The sequence below is a fragment of the Lissotriton helveticus genome, chromosome 7 (genome assembly GCF_964261635.1).
Source record: "Lissotriton helveticus chromosome 7, aLisHel1.1, whole genome shotgun sequence".
NCBI lineage: Eukaryota > Metazoa > Chordata > Amphibia > Caudata > Salamandridae > Lissotriton > Lissotriton helveticus.
In genome coordinates, this window is record NC_136068.1 from 1,284,133,608 (window position 1) to 1,284,158,113 (window position 24,506).

General features: G+C 45.9%; 1 protein-coding gene across 4 annotated transcripts in view; it reads left to right on the forward strand.

Annotated features, from left to right (window-relative positions):
* TMEM94 (transmembrane protein 94) overlaps positions 1-10,990 on the forward strand; it is a 968,231-nt gene extending 957,241 nt beyond the window's left edge. For all 4 annotated transcript variants that reach the window (XM_078654522.1, XM_078654523.1, XM_078654524.1 and 1 more), the window contains one exon: positions 5,803-10,990. In XM_078654522.1, coding sequence (XP_078510648.1) covers positions 5,803-5,875 — 73 coding nt within the window. In that variant the 3' untranslated portion in view covers positions 5,876-10,990. The remainder of the gene's footprint in view (positions 1-5,802) is intronic.
* The last annotated feature ends 13,516 nt before the right edge of the window (positions 10,991-24,506 follow it).

Genomic DNA, 24,506 nt, shown 5'->3' on the forward strand with positions numbered 1-24,506 from the left:
CAGACGGAAGCGCAGAGACCGCGACGGCGGCTGGGCCCGGAAACCTGGAGGCAGTCAGAACAGGGCTGTTCTGACTGCCTCCAGGTTTCCGGGCGGTGGCGGCTACTCGGTCACGTGAGCGTCTCGTCACGCAGGGCGGAGCTCCGCGGGCCCAGCCGCCGTCGCGGTCTCTGCGCTTCCGTCTGAAGCTGGGAAGGAGGAAGCACAGCCTGGACAAGATGGAGTCTGAGTCTGTGATCGAGGACAAGACTATCGAGCTGATGAACACATCAGTAATGGATGAGCAGAATGAAGATGAATCGCCAAAGAAAAACACAGTATGGCAGATACAGAATGGACCTTCATCTGTTATTGTCTCCAGAAAAAGGCCTTCAGAAGGAAATTATGAGAAAGAAAAAGACTTGTGCATAAAATATTTTGACCAGTGGTCTGAGTCGGATCAAGTTGAATTTGTAGAACATCTAATTTCGCGAATGTGCCACTATCAGCATGGACTAATAAATTCATATTTGAAGCCTATGTTACAGCGAGATTTCATTACTGCTTTACCAGGTATTCAATCACGAGTGGTCTCCAACATACAGCCGTTGCCACATTGAGGGTAAACATATTGCTGTTCCACCCTGATTGAGACAGAGGGTATTTTATTTTATAGACATTATTCACGTGCACTTCACTTATTTGAATCACTTTGGTCCTGAAGAAGCGCAAACGACCCTATATGGGCGAGACAAGCGCGAAACATGTCGACCTATGACCTTTTGTCACCCGGGCATAGTGTGCCTTTGGGGCAATTTTATTTCTGTGGTTTTCGGACTGCCTAGGGTACAACAGTTACAATGTCGCTGCATGTTGACCCTTTTTATCTCATTTTTGCACGCACTTCCTTTTATTCTTTACCCTCATTGAACCCACTCCCCGCACACCCCCATGCACCATCCGGCAGTCCTATAAAAGATCTCCGACAAAGTGTCCCTTCGGGGGCCCGTAGGGAATTGCAGCGCCGGCCCTACGAGGAGCAACTGCCCGATGATGAAGCATGACATCCCTTGGGGTGTGTGAGGGCAACAGAGGACAAAGGTTTCTTTCCCCTCACCAGTGGGTATCCTTACCTAAGATTTACCTTTCTTTCCTTTGTACTTTTTTCTTTTTAAATGTATGGGTGACTTTTCTTGCACCCTTAAGTTTGGGTGACTTTTTGCACCCCACTTTAGGAACTGTGTCCTTTCATTGGTATACACGTATGCATTAGGAGCATGGACACTGGACCTTTATTAGCTCCTAGGTCCCCCCCTCTTTTGTGTGATAGATATGCCTGTAATGCCTTCAGACCTAGGCTGTCCTTGTATTCCAGTTTTGTGTAGGCATTGGATGACGATGGGATGGGAGACACTGTCAAATGCTGCAAAGAGATGTCCAAGAGAGTGAGGGCTTCCATGTCTGTTCTGTCCAGAGATTTTCAGATTTCATCTGTGGTGGCGATGAGGGCGGTGTTTGTGCTGTGGTTGGGTTTGAATCCAGACTGAGTGGTGTTGAGGAGTTGGTGGTCATTAAGGTATTCGGTGAGGTGACTGTTCATGATTTTCTCTAAGACCCTTGAATAGGAATGGTAGGTAGATCAGTCTGTAGTTGGCTAGCGTTGACTGGTCTCCTGAGGGTTTCTTCCACAATGGGACGATTGTTGCGTGTTTCCAAGTATCTGAGAAGGCCGCTGGAAGAGGTGGAGGCATTCAGAATGGGTGTGAGCATAGCGCTGACGGGTTGCAGGCCTCTGGTCTTAGCTTAACAGACATATAGTCATAGGCCTCTGAAGTAGGTATGTGAGGGCAGGGGTCTAATGGAGCCCCTTAGCGGATTGATTTCATAGTGGCAGCGGTTTCTTCTGGTGTGATGGGGTTAGCATTTGTGTTTTGAGTAAGATCAGGTGGTGTTAGGTGAGGTCTTTCGTGTCTGGATGCAGGCCGAAGAAGGTGAGTGGTGCAACAAAGTTTGTGATTGTGTGGATGAAGTTGGTGCGCGGTCCCGATGGTCTGTAGATGAGAATGATGGCGATCTCACCTCCGAGCATGTGAAGGCTGTTTTTTCTTTGCAATACTTTGAGAATGGGGAGGGGGGTGGCTGCAGCAGTGTCCGGTGCCAATGCAAGGTTCAGCCAGGTTTCTGTGAGGGAAAGTAGGCCAGGGGCATTGTTGTGCAGCAGGTCCCAGATCTCTGTGGTGTTTGGAGAGTGAGTGGGTGTTGAGGAACATGCATGCGAGTGTGGAGGGTAGTGTGAATGGTTGCAGGACTGTGTAAGTGTGAGAGTGGGGATTTGGTTGCGGTCTGTGCGGTGAGATGTGGGTAAGTACATGATAACTTGCAGGTGCTCTCTCGATGTTGTGTGGTGCAGCAAAGCAACAGCGTTTCGAGTGACAGCCAGGATCGAGGGTGTGAAGGTTCGTAGCATGGTAGTGGCAGAAGGGGGCGTTTCTATCTATATCTCCTTGGCAAGCATGCCATCGTTTTTTAAATTATGTTTTTCAGATATATATATATATATATATATATATATCTGTAGCCAAATATATTTACACGTCTGTTACTACATTGTTAGGCCATCTGCATGGGATGAATATCTTTTGCTTTGGTGGGAGCATGCACACGTTTGTCTTAAGTACAAAGGGTCCCCGCTGTTAGAACATGTACACCTCTTTAAGTTTACATCCGGAGGGAGGAGCCAAGCTCGCGTCCGAGATGGCCGCGTTTTAGCTCGGCTCCGCTCGCCTGCCTGTTTTTATCGTCTATCCTGTCGTTATCCTGCCCCGGGAAGTCCTCTTTGCTATGCTGTAGTGCTAAGACAACTTGCAGGCACTCACCTTTTGCTCTGGTTGTCCTTGGGTGCCGTGGATCCTGCACATCGCTGCCGCTCGCTTCGGGGTCTCCGGAGCGGGCTGGCCTGGATCTTCTCGGCGGCGCCCGGACGGGGCGGAGCTCGATGGTCGGCCCTTGATGGCGCTGTGGATGCGGTCGTAGAGGCCGTTGTGCGTGTAGGCCGGCTGTGACTTGCTGGCCGGCTCCGGTGGGCCGGTGGCCTTGGGTGGAGGCGCTGCCTTCCGTTGACGGGGCTGACCGTACATTCGGCTTGCTCCCCCTTTGTTCTCCGGTCCGGCCATTTTGATTTCCTCCGCCCGGACTCGGAGAACGGGACCGGCGGCACTGGGGAGCCGGCGATTCCCCTTCTTCTGGTGGCCCCCCTTCCTGCTCTGGAGGTGCCCTGCTGCCGGTCGGCTGGTCTTCATTTGCCTCGCTGCTGCCCGGACGGGGGTTGACGGACGCCGCGGCCCCGCCGGGCTTTCAAGATGGCGGCCGACCCTGTAGGTCTCAGCCGGGCCTGGACGAGCGCTGGAGGCCCGCCGCATGGCCCGGGTGCCGGATACTGTAAAGGTTTTCCTACACTTAAGAGCATCCTGGATGCCCTACTCTCCTGGCGAGCTTCGGTGGCCGCACCCGTTGTCACCCTGGAGGTGGATCTTCTCTTCGGGCCGTTCGGGCCCCCTAAACTGGATGCGGCTTCGTCGCCGTTGCAGGGTGAAACTGGATCTGTCCTGGGAAGCAGGGGCCCGGCGACGGCCGCGTCTGTGGATGTGCGGGGTTCCGTTGCCCTTCATCGTCCTGTGCTATCTCCGGCGCCACTGGTCCAGGGGCCGGATCCCGTCTGGACTGGACTCACTGGTTCTTTCTGCCTCTCTTCGCCTCGAATGATCGACCCTGGCTCCTGTGCCGACCCCGCTGAGTCGGCTTTTCTCGAACTGTCCCTGAAACTGTGCCTGCATTGCGTGAGATGTTCTTTGACTTTTCCGGATCATCCGGGTTTCACTCCATGTATCTTATTTGGACTGCCGTTTGATTTCACTGCTCTTTGCCTTCTGTTTTTCGTGGTCTGGTTCTTAGTGCATCAGACGGTTACAAATTTGGACAAACCAGGAAAGGGCTGAGACGAATTTGCCTCTGTGTGCGGTAGTCTTGTACTGGTTGGATGATCGGCATGTAACGGTATGACTATGTGTGAATTTGTGCTGCTCCTGGAACGTATCCTGATAATTTTTTGACTTCCCGAGGGCTCTGCCTTTTTCTCAGGCGGGTGGGTGGGTGAGGATGATTCTGTTCCTTGGCCCTCTCCCGCGCGTTTTCTTCCCTTTTCCCTTTCCCCCCTCCCCTCTTTTGTCTTAGATTTCCTTCTTGCCTTTGTTCTTCTATATTTCGGGTTCTAAATAGGGCGACAGGCACGCTGCTGGGGGGTAGGCCATAGCCTTCTGCAGGGGTGCAGGGTGGGCTTGTGGGGTGGGTGGGGGGGTCTGTCACTATGGGGGGTCTTTTTCCCCCCCCTTTTTTCTCCCTTTTTTGTTCTATGGCTCTTATGTATTCCCTTTTTCGGAACTCCGTCCCGTCATGTGTCCCCCTGGGGTGTTTCTGATGCACTGGCCTGCCGGTCTTATTGTGATTCTGGCTCACTGCGTGTTCTGCCACTGACCTTCGATGTATGCCGTGTACCGGTTTATGTTTTCCTGCCTCGTCGCCGGGGGGCGCCTGTTTGAGGAGGAGTCCCTTCCTTTTTCTTTTTTCTTCCTTCCCCTCCCTCCTTTGTGGGGGACTTTCTTTCCTTTTATTGGGGTGTGTACCGTATTGATTGATACGATGGGATTTTTCTACATTAGTTTGTTACGTCTGGTTGTAGCTGTGGTGGGTGGGCGCTGGACGGCGAGTGCAATCGCCTCTCTTTGTGGTACTTCCGTTGGGATTGTATTTACAGATATGTTTAGTTCTTGTTGGATTTATCCTGTACTTTCTATGATCGCCTGTTCGCGGCTCACCACGGCCCCTCCCTTTTTGTTTGACTCACTGCCCATCATGATCCTATATTTCCCGTTCCCATAATAGAAAATCAACCTTCATATATCCTGTCCATGCTGGTTGCTCTATGGCTTTCGGCCTATGTCTCCTGTGTTTTTGTTGTCATATCCTGTGGATACTTTTGTACTGCTGATTATGCTCCTGCTATGTGGTGGCCAGCCCGCTGGGTTGTAGGCCCGTATTTGTGAGCACTTTTTGTACAATAAAGGTTTTAAAAAAAAAAAAAAAAAAAAAAAGTTTACATCCATGTTGAAAATGTTCATACCTTTGAAGGCAGCTTCTCTAATTATGGTGACAACTTTCAAATGTACCATGTAATATACATTTTGTTTGCAAAACATAATAATAAAAAATAAAAAAAATTGCACAATTGCCAAAGCAGGACCTTTTGGCTATGCCATTGCTTTTTTTGTTTGTAAAGTTGGGACAGATTGTTTGACTGTCGGCCAGTATCTTGTACCTCATGGCACCACCCTCATCAGGTCTTAGCTTAACAGACATATAGTCATAGGTCTTTCACTTTGACCTTCTGCCTCAGCATCAAGTGAGCCTAGCTGTTGAACTCTGCCCCCACCTCTTCAAGTTTTACTTGCTTGTAAAGCATATCCTGGGTTCCTTTAGCAAAATTAGGGGAATGATTCTGCACATGGTTAATGCACTTATTTTCATTCCTTTTTTACTACATTTTTCTACTTAGCTTTTTGTGTTTTCCCTAAGAATGTTTACCTATTGCAACTAATCATGAGTCGCATCACAGATGTATTCTCTTCTCCCACCTCTCTTTCCCATTCCCTGTGAGATGTGTCTGTGTCTAAGTAATCGTATTTCCCTTCTGTGGTGTTGGAGGTCTCTTTTCTTAGTGGTATGTGCTATTTCTGTGTATTGATAACCATTGTTTTCTTTTCACTGCAGGGTCCGTGTTCGCTACCAGAAGCGGCAGAAGCTGCAGTTTGAAACTAAGCTGGGAATGAACTCCCCCTTCTAAGCTTTTCCTAGACCTCCGTGCAACTGCACTTGATGGAGAAGCAAGACTCTTGCTGAACACTCGTTGGAGTCGATGGAGCTGCTACAGTGTGTCTGTAGTCTGCACGCTATGGAGCTGCAGACCTGTCCGTCAAGTGATCAACTTGAGTGAACTGTAATGCCCATATGGCTTCTCCGCAATCACCCTACTATGATGGTATGCAGAAGATGAAAGCAGCAGTTTTTTGGTTGGGGTGACATTTTTGCACAGTGCTTTCCTAGAGGCATCCAGCCCCTCAGAAAACCGCTGCGGTCCTTCTTTGTCCGAAAAGGACTTCGCCTAGTTGAGTGGTTCCTTTATAGAATGACCTACCTCCCAGAACCGTTCCAGGGGCAGCAAGCATGTTGACTGAGAGACCATTTGCACAGTCTGACCTTAACCTCCTCTCCCAGGGCAGCTGGCACATGTGCTGAGAGGCTTGTCTGACCCAGCCCATTCAGAACAACTGTGGGTGGAGCAGGCATCTATTTGGAGAGGACGTTTCACTCTTAGCCTCTTGAATTGCTCCCCGAGCAAGTAGAACCCTCAGCTAAAAGTCCTTTGCACAATATGGCCGTCTCAGCATGTTGCTTGTGTCAGTAGAACCATAGCGAAGATGCCTTGGCACAATGTGACCCTCTTCACCTTTATTCTGAAAAGAGGAGTGAGGGGCCTGTTAGAGTGAATTCACAATCCAGGTCGCTTCTAACCCATGAGTAAAATAAGCCTTGAGAACCCATGTCAATCTTACTGACTCAGACTCTTCCCTAAGGTGGCAGCTGGGAGAACTCTTAACTGAGAGGCCTTTTAATTTCTTGCAATCTGAGTACCTCTCCTGTGGAAGATGGCCTCTTTTCTCAAGTGACCATCAGCAGCGTATCTCTATCAAGCTCAGCTTCAGGGCAACTGCTGATGCCTTCTCCGCACCTTCCCTGGGTTAGCTGCCCCCTTAACTAACACCCTTAAGTCTTCCCTCTCAGTAACCTCATATGAGCAGCTGGCCCCTTGCTCTGATTTTCAGATATGGTGACCATGTGATATTTTAATTTTGATACTAAGTGTAGAGTTAAGGGTGTGTGAAAGTACATGGCCAAAGGACCAAAAATAGATATTGCTGCTGAAAGAGCAGACAGCATTGGGCAGAGTTGGCTGTAAGGAAAGAAGCACTTTAGGATGCAAACTTTGTCACAGTTCATACTGTGCTATATATTTGTGCACAGTAATATTGCCTCATGCTGTAAAACCTCACCTTGGGTTGAGGGGGAAATGAGGGCCGGGGTGAGGATCTGTGGCTCTTTGGTTTATGTTGCGCTAGACCACTGGTTACTAACTTGTGATCATTGAGTGATGCCATGTTACTCTGGAGCATATCTACAGTCACAGCCTTCATTTTCTATATTTCTGCTTTTAAAACAGTGGTTAATGCCCCCAGGAATGTGTTCTACGGGTGTGTGGAAATATGTGGTGTAGTATTGACGGCTTCCCACGTAATCTATGCACATGAAGATTGTTTAAGAACACTAAAACTGAGATTAGTTGTTCAAGCCCTCTGTGGTCTTCTCCTATGCTGGGGCACATAGCAAGACCTTTAGAGAATCCTAGTAAGGGGGCAAAAGGCAAGAGATCCTCAGGTAGGCCTCCTTAAGAGATCTGGCCACCCAGGGCGGCCTCCTGGAGAAACCCATCGTTCTTAGAGATTTCTAGGCTTGGGCACTGCATAGAGTTTAGAGCGTGCTAGGTAGCCTTCCCTGAGAAATTTAGCCATGGCTGCCGCAGAAGTCTTCATCACATGTTTAAAAGCTGAAAATAAGTACTTCATAATTATCTTCAAATAAACCTAAGCCACCTGCACTCGTTGAGATGAGGGTGCTTTGATCAATAACTACAGAGGCTGTGTCTGTAGAATATTATGGTGTTGGGGGCAACTAACTACACATTTTACTTGGCTTCCATCTAAGAATCCCATAAATATTGCTCAAATATATGCAGTTACAGACAGGTGTCTGCTGGCGCTCTCAATGATATCCTAATATGCAAGCTGGTGTGAAGCACTCACACTATGTGGTTATTGGCATGGAGATCACAAATCTTATTGATCTGTAAGGATATGAGCACCCACTAAAGAGAGATGCTGTAAAACAATACAAATGTAACATGAGAATGCTGTTGTATAGGTAACCAGGCAGGGATAGGGCTTTAATTTAGGAGATGGTGTTCAAAGTATTCATTACCTCAAATGACTTAGACAGGAGATTAAGGGATCCTGCTAAAGGGTTCATCGTATACAGTTAAAATGTAGCTAAATAGCAAGGCTGTAAACACTGGACACTGGTTAAACTCTCATTGGCTACTGTGTGGACATGACCGCTGTGGGAACTTGAAATTAGAATTGGTAGATAATGCACTGAGGAATGACGTTGATTAAAGGTCACAGCATTACAGAATTCCTTTGAGCGTTACCTGTGCCTGTAAAGCCCTTACGAAAGTGAATGCATATCACGGGAGGAAATCTGTATATATATGGGACCATGACGACTTTTTACTCGAAAGTGCATTCGAACAATGAGACTTGACTACTGAAGAAACTCTATAGCAATTGTAATGACGTCAATAGTTGATTAAAGATGACTAGTGTTCATAACTGTATATGAATTGCATTGGTGAATGTGTGCACTCCATGGAAGTGATTAAACAACCTCTACTTCCATTGGTATTCTGTGGTAACTAAAATATAAAATCCAAAGTTAAGGGAAGGGGCATTTACTGGAACACATGGCCTACAAAGCACCTCTGTGGTTATAGGGAGAAATCAAATCCTCGATTGGAACAAGTAATGTGTTTCGATGACATGACTTTATTGCTGTAGTGACCCCATAGCTCATGGGGGAAGTGGGTAACACTGGTTATTTGATGACTACAAGGGCAATTCTGTGGTTGGGAGGTGGATGACTATACTTTAATGGGGTATTAAGTTTGTGTTCTGCGTAGTGGGTTATTCCGAATTGTGTGCTGCTGTAGCTGAAAAACCATTCAGAATCCCATAATAATATCCTTCAAAGTAATGAGGGACATGGGCTACTGAACCATGCAGATTATCAGGTTCTGTATTAATGATAAGAATGTACTTACATTCTTATAAGGGAACGTATGTACTAGAGTGGGGATGTCCAGTTTTTGTCCATGAGAACCAGAGTCATGCCAGATTTTTAGGGTATGCATGATATACATTTGTACACTATTCAACTAAATGGGAATAATTTACATAGTCTATGGTTATTAGGAAAATCAGGCATGGGGCCTAGGACTTGCCAACCAATGTTGGACTTCCCTGGCCTAAAATCTGAATCTGAATTGTGACAACAGTATCAAACATTCTCCAAAGGAAAGATGTATAAGAGCTGTGGGTCGACCATATTAACATTCATTTGGAGACAGGTGTCTATGGCTATGAGGAGGACATAAATGCAATCTTCTTAGAATCACATAGTCTAGCAGCATGCTGAGAATATTCACAGGTTCTCTTCAGGCACAAATTGCACACGTTATTAAAGGCCAGAAGGCCAGTCCCCATATTTGTAGACCATCTGCACAGAATGAATGTCTACAGCTTTGGTGGGAGCATGCACACTTTTTTAAGTACTAATGGTCTCCACTCTTAGAACATGCACACCTCTTCTTGAGTACCCGAAGTCTAGATTCATGTTGAAAACGTTCATACGTTTGAAGGTAACGTCTCCATTTATGGTGACAACTTTTACATGTACTAGTTGAAGATGCACAGTCTTAAAGAATGGTGAGAACAAACCCCCATTCTTCTTAAGGACGTAATGGCTGTATGCTGGGAACATCTACCTGTTCTCCAGAAATAGGAATGTTCTGCGTGGTCAGAAAGTGCACCCTGCTGTCCAGATATCTTGTGGTAGAAGTGTGCATGACATAGTACAGAAGTATGTGTACCTTTAAAGCACTGTTAGCCGGCTGCTGTGTGCACCCATCACAGTTCATCAAATGAGTTCCTTGTGATCGGCTGACTTTAAAGCACTATTTGAACGCACTGTTTGCCTCCTACATTAGGGGAGGTGTCTTTAGAGGTTACCTGATTCTTTTGAATGCATATACCATAATGTGGATTACAAGTCTCATGGAGCACAAGTCTCATGATTTGGAGCACAGCTTGACTATTTTTAGTCTCAAAGGTCCCTTGATTCGAGTCTCACCTAGGTCTTCTTTTTTTTATTGAAAAGTTACTTTTTTAGTCCAAATCTTTCAAACTCTCTCATGTGAACTTTCAAATATCAATATCGCTATATTTACCTCAGATGCTACATTTCTTTTTGAGAGAATATTGCTATGCATACGTTAAAATGTATAAAACCGGTATGCATAACGGGTGTCCCTTCAGTGTCATCTTGAATATGTGGTAACCCTTTGTTTCCTTAACTAGAGAGTTCTGGATCTTGTGGGAGTCTGTACGACTAAATCTAGATCCTGTGCCTATGGGCTGCAGCAGAGGATATTTAGGGAATTCTCTCTGTGCAAACCGAAGCTGTTGCCACCAACTAGCCCTTCAAGGTATAACCATATGCAGATCCCAGATGCCCACTTTAGTGACATAACACATAATCAATAATGCATTAGAAAGCTTCTCAAGTTGATGCAGATTTTACTACTGTAAACATTTATTGATTATGAAATAATGATGCACAGAAGTGTCCATTTAAAACATAGACCGGTCTCAAGGTCTAGTATAGGTGTTTTGCTACAAATACGTCTTTAATATGCTTCTTTTGTTTTGCACAGTTGGATTATGATCTTTCCTTCCACTTTATTTTGAAATTCCTAGCCACGACAACTGCGAGGGGAAGAAAAGGTGCCTAGGGAAACAAGGCCGCAAGTAACCAGCCCGCCAGAAAGAAATGGTGGGGTGATGTCAGAGCCAATCACATGCCTTAGTGGCCAGTTGGAAGGCCGTGCAATGGGTTGTGGAATGGGATTTTCAAAACAATGTTTTTATTGGTGTATATTTTGTATAAATGTAAACACATTTTGAGATGTACGTAAAGTGATTTGTATTAAAAATTGTAAATGATGTTTAAAGACTCTGGTAATACGTCTCTGATTTGATAGATGCATTGTTTGCAGTATGGTGGCACAACCATTATCATATAGTTCATTTTAGTCGCTATTTAAGCTTTGTTTGCTTAGCTTTGCTGAATTGTAGGTCCCTTCCTAGTCATTCCATAGAAATTAATTCTCTCGTGCAAGACCACGAGTTGGATTTTCTGTTTTAAACAGAAACCTGGACCACATCCTGTTCCGGGCCAGATATGGTGCGAGCACTCCCCCCTGGCTATCTAATATACCATTTGGATAGGCCTGTGGGCCAGGGAGGCGGTATGGCCATTCTATATAGAGACACGTTTGCCTGTAGAGCCCAGGATGGGGGGGTTCGTGACTGTGAGAGCTGTCAATTTTCATTACGGATGTCTTCCACGACCTCGGTATCAGGTCTTCTGGTGTATCGCCCACCGGGGTGTGTGGGCAATTTTGTCAGCTCGCTCATGGAAACTGTTACGCTTTTGGCGTCGTCCACAGCCAATTTTGTGGCACTTGGAGATTTTAATCTCCATTTTGACGATCCGGCAGACGCATTGGCTGTTGACCTGCAGTGTGATCTAAAAGCTTTCGAGATGAGGCTAATTAACTCAGGGGCCACGCACAGTAAGGGCCATTTACTCGACCCAGTCTTTTCTAATATTGACCGTCTTAAAGCCCTGCCCTCCTTGGCTTTGCCTTGGTCAGACCATTTTCTGGTTCCTTTCACTTGGCAGTGTGAACTAATGGACGCAGCCACCCCTAGGATTCATACTGTCGAAAGGGCCTGGTCTAGGCTGCCAGTAGAGAGCTGGACCGCTAACCTTGAAGCTACGTGCCCCTGCCCAGTGTTGGATCCAATAACTGCAGATGTTAACCTGGAAAATTGGCTGACCAGCTCCCTGGACGCCATTCTCCCTAAAAAGAGAATGCTGAAGAGAGAGAAGAGAGTGGGCTCAGCCCTTGGTACACCCAGGAATTGAGAACTCTTAGGAAAGGCTGCAAGAGGTTGGAGCGGATTTGGAGAAAGGATTGGGGGGAGGTCAGCCGGAAAGAGTATCGCGCGGCAATTAGAGGATATAAAGCCGCTCTAGGAGAGAATTGGCAATTCTGCTAACTCCTCTAGAGAGTCCTTTAAAGTTTTCAGAGATCTCCTGAAAATCCCCGAACCTCCGGTTAACCATGATAGTCCTCGAGAGAAATGTAAGAAATTGGCCAACTATTTCCACATGAAAGTAGAAAATATCTTAAGCTCCCTACCTCGACAGGCCCAGGAATTAGATATAGTTAACCAGCTGGGTGCTGTGGAAATTGAGCTTGAAGCCTTTGGACCAGTGACCACCGACGAAGTTCTTAAGGTGCTAGGGGTCATGAAGAGTGGCTCGCCTAGGGATCCTGTTCCATGAGATTTTTGAAACAGGTAGCAACTACCATCGCCGCCCCAGTAACTGATCTCATCAATTCATCTTTTATGCAGGGGGTGGTGCCACCCAGTTGGAAAAAAGCAGTAGTAAAGGCCCTCCTGAAAAAGCCTGGTCTGGATCCATCTGACCTAGCTAATTTCAGGCCGATTTCCTTGCTTCCCGGGCTCGGTAAGATCGCGGAGAGACTGGTGAACCGTCGACTGTCATATTTCCTGGAGTCTAATGGCTTGTTGCGGGACTCCCAAACGGGATTCAGGCCTGGCCAGGGCACTGACACCGCCCTTCTGGCAGTCGTGGAAGAAGCCTGGAGCATTTTGGATTCAGGAGGATCGGTGGCAGTGATCCTCCTGGACCTCAGCGCGGCTTTTGACACCGTGAACCATCAGGTGCTGCTCCAGTGGCTGTCAGATGTAGGCATTACAGGGATGGCGCTAAAGTGGCTCGCGTCTTTCCTGAGCGACCGGACTTATCAAGTCTGGAAAGGTAGTGAACAGTCAGCATCGATCCCCCTCCAGTGTGGTGTGCCTCAGGGCTCCTCCTTGAGCCCTACATTGTTTAATGTCTATATGGCCCCGCTGGAGGGTGTGGTGGCACCATTCGGTATTAAAACTATCAGTAATGCTGACGACACCCAGCTGGTGGTGGCTCTTTCCCAGCTGGTGAATCAACCTGACCTACTTCACTCATGCTTGTCCAAGGTACACACATGGATGTGCAACTCAGCATTAAAACTGAATGGCTCCAAAACAGAAATGATGCTGTTGGGCCATTCGGTGCTCTCCTTGCCGCCAAGCAGCTGGCCTAGTTGTCTTGGCGATCCCCCAAGCCCCAAAAAGGAGATCAAGAGCCTGGGGGTGTGGCTGGAACAGGACTTATCTTTTAAGACCCATGCCAAAAAAAACGCAGGAGTCTGTTTCGGCCTTCTCCAGTCAGCCCGTAAGGTCCTGCCTCTTCTTCCACCGGTTTCCAGGAAATTACTCATCCAGGGACTAATTGTATTGAGGCTGGATTATAGTAATGCGATTTTTTTTGGGCGCTCCGGAAGCAACGCGCAATAAACTCCAGCAGGTGCAAAACGCTGCAGCAAGGCTGCTGATGAACATCCCTAGGAGGCAGTCAGCTAAACCAGCATTAAGAGCACTGCACTGGCTTCCGGTGCAGGAGAGGGTAAAATTTAAATCCCTCTGTACGGCTCACAAAATCCTTCAGGGGAAGGGACCTCCCATTTTGGGGAGTATGGTGCTCCCCTATAAGGCTACCAGAGCCTTGCGCTCGGATCATAAATATCTGTTGCAAACTGTCAGAGTGAAAAGAGCCCGGACGGGTGGCTGAAGATTCTCAGTGAACGCGGCCAATTTGGGGAATGCGCTTCCTTTGAATCTACGTTCTGAGACCTGTACTATGCGGTTCCGGAAACTACTCAAGACCCACCTGTTCCCCGCTTAATGTTTCCTTTCTATTACTAGCCTCCGGAGCCTTGGACAAGCGCTAGGATGCCCGAGGGTAACCGCGCGCTATATAAAACTCCAAATAATAAATAATAATAATAGGGACTAAACAAACCATTGGGTAACTATGTGCTTGTAGCATGTGTTGTAGCTCACATGCTCTGCGCCCTCCTACCACCTAGTGTTGAGTTCAGAACATTATATTTTGTTTTTCTTGAAAGTTGAACTTTCTGATTTTAGTCCGAGTTTGGTTTTCAGGAGCCACGATCATACCTTCAGGACCCACAATACCGGGATCACCCTTTACCTAAGATTACCTGTTTCCATCACTGGGTTTGGACCATATTGCCAGTGCCGCATGTGGACTGACGCAGATCAGAATAAACAAGCATTGGCATAGACAATACGTCTCGCCTTTGGGACCTTATAAGTGTTTAGTTATCCAGCACAATATCCTTGGTGCAACAACATCTACTGTTGCATGGCTAAACACTTCTAAGGTCCCAAAGGCGAGACCTATTGGCTATGCCAATGCTTGTCTTTCTTTGGGCCTCAGTTACCGGAAGTGGCCCTCTGTATTCGCACAATGTAGCAAGAAGAGAGAGAAGTAAGGATAGCACATGACACACTCATTTTCATCCAATATTATATAAACTCTAACCATTATTTTTAATCACATCCCTTATATCCTGACCACCTCACGACTTCTTTATGCCATCCACTGCACATACCAACATTATGCACCAAGTATACACATTTCAATATAGCCAGATAAACTGTACATTGTCAGCTTTCCCACTGTTGATCAGGTCAATGGCAGTTAGCATTGTGCTATCTCCTTGATTAGAACCCCTCCAGGAGTGCCTAACGTGGCGACGACTATGGAAAATATGCTCCCCATTCGTTAGCTACCCAACTGCAAGAAGGAGGAAAATCGAAGTAATTTGCTTTATCCATCCTCCAATAGATTGGCTTCAAATCTCGCTCTTGGAACATATTTTAGCTATGGTCTGATAAAAAATTCAATCATTAGCGGCCATTTTGCAGAATCTTCACACCTTGCTCAAGTCACACTTTTTACGTTTTGCCCACGCCGACTCGTATTTGTGTTATTGATGGGCCTGCTATAGCAGGAAAAAAACTTTCAAAAGCAGGTGTTGATACATATGGAGAGGATTTGCCTCCGAGCAGATGAAGGGCCTATTTTGGCTACACCTAGTTGTGAAATAAAGAAGGCTGCAAATGAGCAGATGTATGACTGGGTGGTGCACTGATGATCCACCACAGATTAAGTGAAAAACGTTCAAAATGAGCTATACTGCACCACCCATAAGGATGTGAAGCCTTCTTCCAAGTAGAGTCTGAAGGTACATGTGCGCCCACCCTGTCAGTGCACACACGGCTGCACTGATGTTATTCGTGCAGGGCACTTTCTAATTTGCCACTTATAAGATGGTCTGAGGACTCCAATGACGGCGAGGGCAACTGGCGGTTGAAGGGGGTTTCAGGCACCTTTAAGATGTTGTGGAACAAACAGAATGCAACTGTGGGCCGTAATAAGCTGCGTGGTGCTGGTATGCAACCCCGCTGGCCTGTGCACGTGCAGCGCGAACTGGCATCTTGTGTGGGCCACGAGAACAGGAGTGTAATTTCTCAGTACCTTAGGCACTCTAGTAAATACAGCAATTAGATTATAACACAGTCATAAAAATGGTTGAAAAAATTAATGTGGCTCGAGACGCTTTTCCGTCCACATGACTACAGCTCTTACAATATATGGTGGGCGGTCAGTGCGAAATTACAGGCCCCCAAAATTGAGAGTCCTGATAAAGTTTGACTGATAATGTAGGTGGGCATTAAAGACTTGAATGTGTTGTCTAATGCAGAAACAGAGATGCGTATACTGTGCTACACTCGACTTCCGGTGCTGATGAGGGCGTGGGGTGGTGGGTAGGTGGGGTATGTTGAGGTTCCAGGCCAGATTAGCTTTATTTACTGTATTCACCGTTTCATCCATGGCTGATTATTATAAACTGTGATTACGGACCGCAGTGTATGTGTAAACGGCGAGACTATGATTAATGTTCATCTTCCATAATGTTAAAGACTGATAAATATGGTTTTACAAAAAACTTAATGAAAACGCATGCTTGAGCTGTAACCCTTTTATCCACGCACAGCCCCAAAGGAACCACAGAGCCCTGCTTGCATTCCATTCACCGGATGCGCTGACAATGTTCGTCGATTTCCTAATCAGCTTTTCTACATGCCCATGTTGCTTTCATCTGGCACCGCTGCCTTTGGTCTTGTGCTATGGACTTAACGCGCTTCTTCATAAAGCCATTCCCTTATTGGATTCGGGAAGGATATTTTAATGTGCAAGGTGATTAGAATTTTTCATTAAAGCACAAGCTTAGATTTGTCTCTACTAATAAGCAAGAATTCTCACATTGGAGGGAAATATAGGAGAGTAGGAAAGAGGATCAAGCTTTGGTAAAGCCAATAGGTCAGGCTACATTATGAGTAAAAGTGCGACTTTATGATGAGAGGCTGAATGTGAGAATAAGTGAGTGGTCGATGGAGGAGTGGCGGAGTTCTTGGAGAAATCTTTGGTGATGCGATGAGTGCACGAATTAGAAAGTAAATGAATGAATGCAAACATCGATTTTATGAGCTGAAGTCTCAACGACCCAGACAGCTTTTATAAACAACAAACTTGGCTGATCTTTTTCTGTGTACGGTTGATGCTTTCACTTTTCGGCCCGATGAAGTCTGATGAAGTCACATAGGCTGCAAGTACTTCCAAGTATACTGTCAATAAGTAAAAAATATAGCAGACAGAACTTGAAAATAGCAACATTACATAAGCATTGGCCGCGTGGGCCGTAAAAGTAAAGCTAATGAAACAAGCGGGCGCTCGCGCTGCAAATTAAAACAAGTCCGGGAGTTGTGTGCGCGCGCTTAATGAGCATGTCGAGGAAAACCATATGGCGCCTCTGCTCGAAAGCGAGCGCCCGCACACATGCACGCAAGCTGTAGGCCAGCCATGGTATCATTTTTTTAGTCCATTACTAAAAGTCTCGCCAGCCCAGCGCATGCGCTGGATCAGGCTAGACCTAAAAAGGAAAAAGAGTCTTTGAAAAGATTTCTGACACCCAGGTTACAAGATTCGTTTTTGATGCCACATACCTACCAAGTAAGGCCTTTTGCTTGCCATTCTTGCCCAATACCTGGTTACAGAGGTGTCCTCATCAGAAATGCTTCATGAGTCAACAGTCTTTGGTGGCAGAGTAATGCACAAAATCCCACAGTAAACAAATGCAATCTAATACTGGATAGATCTTTCTTGGACCCGAAACTACAGGTGACCATCACCACGCCTCCAGGCATCAGTACAAAATTATTGTTGTATCAAATGTCAAGCTTTGCTTGTATATCAATAAAGGAACATCCTGCTACAGTAGCATCTTACCTGCAAAACAGATGGCAACTGTCTCAGATGCCGGTCATTAAAGCTTTCATGGAATAACTTAAAAAAAGGATAATCCACCTAGAGCCAAATCCGCTCGTTCATGGGATTTGAACATTGTCCGTACTCAGTTCATGCAGTTAGCATTTCAGCCTTTACACTTATGTATACTGCAGCACCTTGGTGTGAGGTACATGCTTAGTTAAGGTTAAAATCCCTACCATCCATCATACTATTTGAGTCAATCTATTTACAGCATTGTTTTACAACAGCAGAGCAATTTTGTTTTCCAAGACAGTATACAAAAATTACAAACCAAGATTAATATTACGCATATAAGTATTACGAAGGGTGGTTCTCAAATATTTCACCTGAATGACCTAAAACTAATTACAAACAATATGTGGTATAGCTCTGTATTGACTTTATGAAGTCTACATCATTTGTGTGTCTACAGCAAATATCTATATGATAGCTATAAATTCATTGTAGACATGAAATTGTAAAATGATCAATTATATATTTCTAGGTAGTTGGACTAGACTAAAGACTAAAAATCAGATGTCATTCTGGATTTTTTTAATAACTGAATATAGTTTACAAATCTTATAGTGGATGTCATGTTTAGATGTTTCTTATGTTCACTTTTAATATACTAGACTCTTATGCACTAAATTTTTACAGAGACTTCCTTTTTTGTTTTTTTAATCTCAAAGCAAATCCGTAGTCGATTGTGAATGTGCACTTTTTAATCCAGGCCATTAAAATGCAACAGATTTGGTGACCACCGAGTTCAGACGAGTTCTGTTTTGGTCTAATCTCATCAATAGCTGTGGAGTTCATTTTTGTCTCAAAATGTTGCATTTGATACAATTTCGTTTTTCCTCAGTGGAGTCCAATTAATCATCTAAACATTGTGAAGCAGTTTTACTTTGTTATTCTTATGGCGCACTTACTCCTGCGGGTCGCTAGCTGCTAAGTTGTAGACCGGATAAGAGATGGAAAGAAAGGAATCATGACAATAGCTAGCTTTTAAGAACGTTTCTTTTTTTCCTTTTTATTGTAAAAAGGAACAACATCATAACATACCTGATGTGCAGTGCACAAGTTAGTGCTCTAACAATACAGTAGGACTGCGGTAACATTTTCCGGTCTATGAGTCGCACTATGCAGAATTAAACATTAGAGTCCTCTGTAATGCTGCCACGGGCCCCATACCTTTTCGAACTTATGCGGGCAGCCTCTTCTCTCATACACAAACAGCTCAGCTCCCATACACCAAGCTATATCTCAAGTCCATTGAGCCAGTCTGGTACTTCACGGTACCCCCACAGTTGTGCGATAGTACATATGGCTACAACTAAATCCAGATTGCAGAATAAGCACTGCTATCTAGAGCTAGTGTTGCTCCCCATACCACCAGGGTGCAAAGTTTTCCACTAGTGAGTAGCGAGTGTCCCGTAGCGTTTGCCAGGGTCCCCACTACCTCATGCCAGTATGAGTAAATCTCAGGACACTCCCATAGAGTGTGTATGAATATGCCCTTCTGTCTGCATTCTCTGAAGCAGTAGTCAGTACCAGCCCGTTCAGACTTCGGCATCAGTACTCTAGTCTAATGCACCCTTTGTAGGATGTTTAATTGGACCACACCAAACACTGATTTTCCCGCCAACTCCCTAGGTCCCTGGAGCACCTCGAACCTACTCCTCATCAGTTCTCGGAGGTCTTGCTTTCATCGGCCCCTCCAAGGCCTCAGATACACCGGGTAGATTATTTATAAGCTTCTGGGTTATAAGGGAAATGGTTTTTACGACATAGTGGTGCGTCCAGTATTCTGTTGCATCCCCAGGTGTGTAGCTTTTGGTATGTCTATAGAGGGCAGTTCTGAGGCGCTAGCAGTGAAAACCCTCTCGGGCATCTCAAATTCACCCCTCAACGTCTGGAATCACTTTATATCACTTTATATCTGTATCCACTAATTCTGTTAATATCCCAGTGTTTGAACAAAGTCAGACCCTACACCTCTCTGTCTTTAAGAATCCCACAATGGAATACCTGTAGTAAGCCATGAGGAACACCCCATCTGCCTAAGTGCTTTGTCCCATACTTGCAGTACCACCCTTATATATGTCGGTCATTCTTCTCTTTTCCCTCAAAATAGCAGCCATATATCCTCTAGGGCCCATCAATGCTCTGTCATTCCGCACAGAGGGTTCACAGCAAGCTACAATGGTCCTTAATATATAGTGATTAAAAGGAGAATTGCAATTATAGACCACAATCTGTACTATAGGGAAACATGTGTCCAGCCGGACACTGATTTAATCAATGTAAAAGTATACAAAAAATAAAGCGAACAGTTATACAGTGGGATACAGTCCTGTATCCAGTACACATAACATATATAACAAAACAAGGGTTAGGGATTTGCAGGCAATTTACGAAAGGGGAGGCGCTAGTAAAAAGTTAAGAATTCAACTAGCTGACCTCGTGTAGTATACACACTTAGGTTATTCAATTGGCAATTATGTGTCACTACATAGACTGTCGACGGCATTTCGATCCTACATGTGATAAAGGATCATCATCAGGACTAAAATATATTGTCTAATCATGCAAAGCCTGTAGAGAAGGGAAGCAAAAGAACAAGGGACAGGTTTTAGCCCTATGGCCTGCATAGTGTTGCATAACTATTGCCCATGCCATACTTAACGTGAAACCATCCATACGTGCGTGAATTGATGTCTGTGTCACGCAGTCTGAGAACATAGTGTAATTTGTGACTTATAGAGGGGGTAGGTGGTGTTGTTGGTGGGGAGGAGAGCCGTGAGTTAAAATAACAAGTGCCTAGGGGGGCCCGGTCATGGACTTGGACCAGGTGGATCTGTAAGCAAGGGATCTCACCTCTTGGAGCTCAGAATTGCATGTCTAAGGTTTTTAGACACGTGGTCATAGCGTCCAGGGAATTGGAGGGAGGAATTCTGCGGCAATCGCAAGGATTGGGTTAGCCTGGGGCATAGTTGGAGAGCAAGGGTTATTGATTAAGCTAAGGACAGGAGGGCCAGTTACCTGTGTTCAGAAGTAGTCATCCGCATCAATTAGCGATCACTGTGATGCAAGGCGCATCAGGAAGCAACCATGGTGGGGTGCGAACGGTGTTGGATTTCCGGATAGGCGAGCCAACCTATGAAAAGGGGGAATTTGTGAGCTCAGGAATTGCAGACAGGGCAGGCTGGGCGGCAATTGATCGAAGCCTTACCGGGTTTCAATGGTCTGGATAGACGAGCGGGAGCTTGAGGATAATTAGATATTACGGCGGATCCCCTTGGATGCGGGAACCTCACGATAAGGACGGCGATAACCAACAGATATTAGGTATATCACCTACCGACCTGGAAGGAATTAAACCTGTGTTAAACTAACCTACGTACAGTGTGAGCAGCTAGCGGTGAGCTGGGTCAGGGTAAGGTGCAAGGGAGTCCTTGGGAGAAGCTTACCTTGGTGTCCAATACGGGACATCCTGGCGTCCTTCCCGGCTCAATGGCACTGTGAGGGAAATGAGTAACAATTTTCGCGGTGGTTTGACTACCGCCGCGATCGTGGCCATCTTGTGTGTGGCTGAGGTTGCACGCGGCGTGCATAGCAGATACAGCGGCCATCTTGGAAGTGGCATGGTACTGTGCCAATCAGTGTCGAGGGGCCCATTCCCTCTCACCGAACTAGGTGTGGCTAATCGGGGAAGGCCAAGAGGGCGTTGGGCTACTTACCCCTCGCTTACTCCTTCAAGAACCCATACGGTCTTGATCCAGTCCCACCTTCACCCCCCTTTTAGTGGCTGTCCAACCGTTCCAATATGGCCGCCACACCTGCCGACCTTGGTTACCAGCCAGTACCTAAGCCCCTTGGAGTTGACCTTCCCCGATTGGCCACACCTAGTTCGGTGAGAGGGAATGGGCTGATTGGCACAATCCCATGCCACTTACAAGATGGCCGCTGTATCTGCTATGCACGCCGCGTGCAACCTCCACCACACACAAGATGGCTAAAAACCTTAGACATGCAATTCTGAGCTCCAAGAGGTGAGATCCCTTGCTTACAGATCCACCTGGTCTAAGTCCATGACCGGGCCCCCAAGGCACTTGTTGTTTTAACTCACGGCTCTCCTCACCACCAACCCCCTCTATAAGTCACAAATTGCACTATGTTCTCAGACTGCGTGACACAGACATTAATTCACGCACGTATGGATGGTTTCACGTTAAGTATGGTATGGGCAATAGTTATGCAATACTATGCAGGCCATAGGGCTAAATCCTCTCCCTTGTTCTTTTGCTTCCCACCTCTACAGGCTTTGCATGATCAGGCAATATATTTTAGTCCTGATGATGATCCTTTATCACATGTAGGATCGAAACGCCGTCGACAGTCTATGTAGTGACACATAATTGCCAATTGAATAACCTGAGTGTGTATACTACATGAGGTCAGCTAGTTGAATTCTTAACTTATTACTAGCGCCTCCCCTTTCGTAAATTGCCTGCAAATCCCTAACCCTTGTTTTGTTATATATGTTATGTGTACTGGACACAGGACTGTATCTCACTGTATAACTGTTCGCTTTATTTTTTGTATACTTTTACATTGATTAAATCAGTGTCCGGCTGGACACATGTTTCCCTATAGTACAGATTGTTGTCTATAATTGCAAATCTCCTTTTAATCACTATATATTAAGGACCGTTGTAGCTTGCTGTATACTATACCCCAGGTCCTTGATTACCTAAAGGGTCCCCTTGTTTCTTTAGAACTGCACAGAGAGTTCAGCCTGATCTGCAAATACCCATTCATTTACTGCAACCAACTGCGTTTTCAAGTAATATTTCACTAGCCTCAAAAGGGCTATGCTGCTTTCATACAATCCTCTGGCTAATTAGAGAGCATTGTTTTTGGGCGCCATCGTTCCACAGCAGTTGACTCAGTTCATTATCAACACTTTGAAAGAAGCCCTCTGATATACCATACGCCGTGTTCTGAAGGGCATGAATACATTTGGGTAGACTATCATTTTATACAAAGCTGCTCTGCCAAGTAATGAAAGTGGAAGTGTTCTCCAGCGTGCAGCATAACTTCTGAGGTTCTGAGGACACGATAGAGGTTATCACTGAGGAAGTCCTCTGAAGACAAAGTGATCTGGATTCCCAAGTATCGGAATCCCCTTGGCAGATCTGTTATTTACCTTGTATTGTTGCTCTCGGCTCCTGTTTCAATAGCGGATACGGAACTGATTCTGACCAATTAATGCGAAAACTTCTGTATCTCCCAAATATTTGTATAATCTGCATTAGTCTGTCGATAGCTAGCTGAGGGTCAGAGACAGGGTACAACAAAATGTCATCCGCATACAACGATATTCTCTCCTTCTTTGCCGTATCCCATCGTAGACCTCCGACTAATGGATCTCTATCGCACCCAGCATGTTTATGGCACCATTGCCAAATGCCAAGAGCATAGGTGACAATGTTCAACCCTGTCTAGTGCCTCTGTAGACAGGAAACATAGCAGAATATTTGACATTGGCTCTAAACACATGCCAGGGGGTCCTTATAGAGCAATTTCACGCATGCCAGAAAGTGACGCCCTATATTAATCAATTCCAGCCCCCGGAACAAGTAAGGGAGTCAAAGGCATTGGATGCATCCAACGATATCAACACCGCTGGTGCAGCAGAATCTGTGATGCAGGCCATTCAGCCAAACATACGTCTCAGGTTCAATCTAGTACTTTTGCCAGGGATAAAGCCAAACTGGTCCGGATGTATAAGGGTAGTTATCACCCTGGTCAATAAGGGTGCCAGCACCTTGGCAAGGATTTTAGTCTCAGCGTCAGGAGAGAGATCGGCCAATAGGAGGAACACAGATCAGCGGGTTTACCTGCCTTATGCATAGCTATGATCATGGCCGACTGGAGTTCTCTCACCGTGCAGCCCTCCTCCTTTGCTGCAACATACATTGTCAGGAGGTGGGCATAGAACCTACCAGCTAGCCACCTGTATAGCTTGATGGGTAACCTGTTGGGTCCTTACCTGATTGCAGGGTCCTAATGACCTTTTCTATTTCTACAGTTGTAAAATATGTGTTCAGCATCATCCTATCAGTATCATTGAGCCTAGGGAGTGATATGTCTTTAAGGAAATTGTCCATCTCGCCAGTGGAACAGATCTTGGCGGCTATATTGAGGTGCTTGTAATGCTCAGCAAACACTTCAGCACTATTAGTATTGCCGCTATCCCTCGCACCCAAACCCTTTTGGACCTCACTCATCCATCTTGTCATTTCAATGGTCTCACCCAATCAGGCTAATAATTTCTCGCTTTGTTGACCACCTCATGTAGTATTTTTGTGCTGCTTTTTGGTGCACACTGGCTTCATTCAATGCCAGCCCTTCATAGTCTCAACAATTTAAGTCTAGGTGATGTCGTAAATCCTCACAAGGGCACTGAATATTTTGCCACTCCGGCAATAAGATTTGGTCCTCTACGCTTTGCATCTGTTCCCACCTGGTTCTGCTTTGCACTTCGTTCAAGGATATCATCTGTCCCTGCTGCACAGCCTTGAATGCTTCCCATAAAGTAACCCTGAAGGCATGTGAATCTTAGCTGCAGATCCCCACTGAACTCAGTTCCACTGCAGTGGACTACTATCTACTCCATGACCAAATTAAAGTCCCCTCCTAGAATAATTTGTCCATCTGGAAGCTGCAGGGCGAGGGCCCTCAATTCCTCTAGTACTGCTGTTTGTAGGCACAGCAGTAGGTATACCAATCTTTCCACTTTGGTAAGTCCATTTCACCTCCAACTATCACAGCATACCTGCCCTGGGTATCATTGACAGTCCTCATCACTTCAAGCGGGAAAGCCTTCTGCTCCAATATCCCCACCCCTCTGGAAACAGTGAAGTAGCCCGCCTGGGCCAACACGCGATAGCCTCCTTTGGTTAACATGCAGAATTTATCTCCCAATAAATGGGTCTCCTGAAGGAGTACTATATCAAGGGCATGTCTCTTAATATAGTGGTGTACTATACCTAAGTTAATTTTATCATTTTAATAGCAATAATAATTTTCCAATAAGTGCACAATTCCTAGTGGCCCACCCGGAGCACACCACAAAACTGACGGTT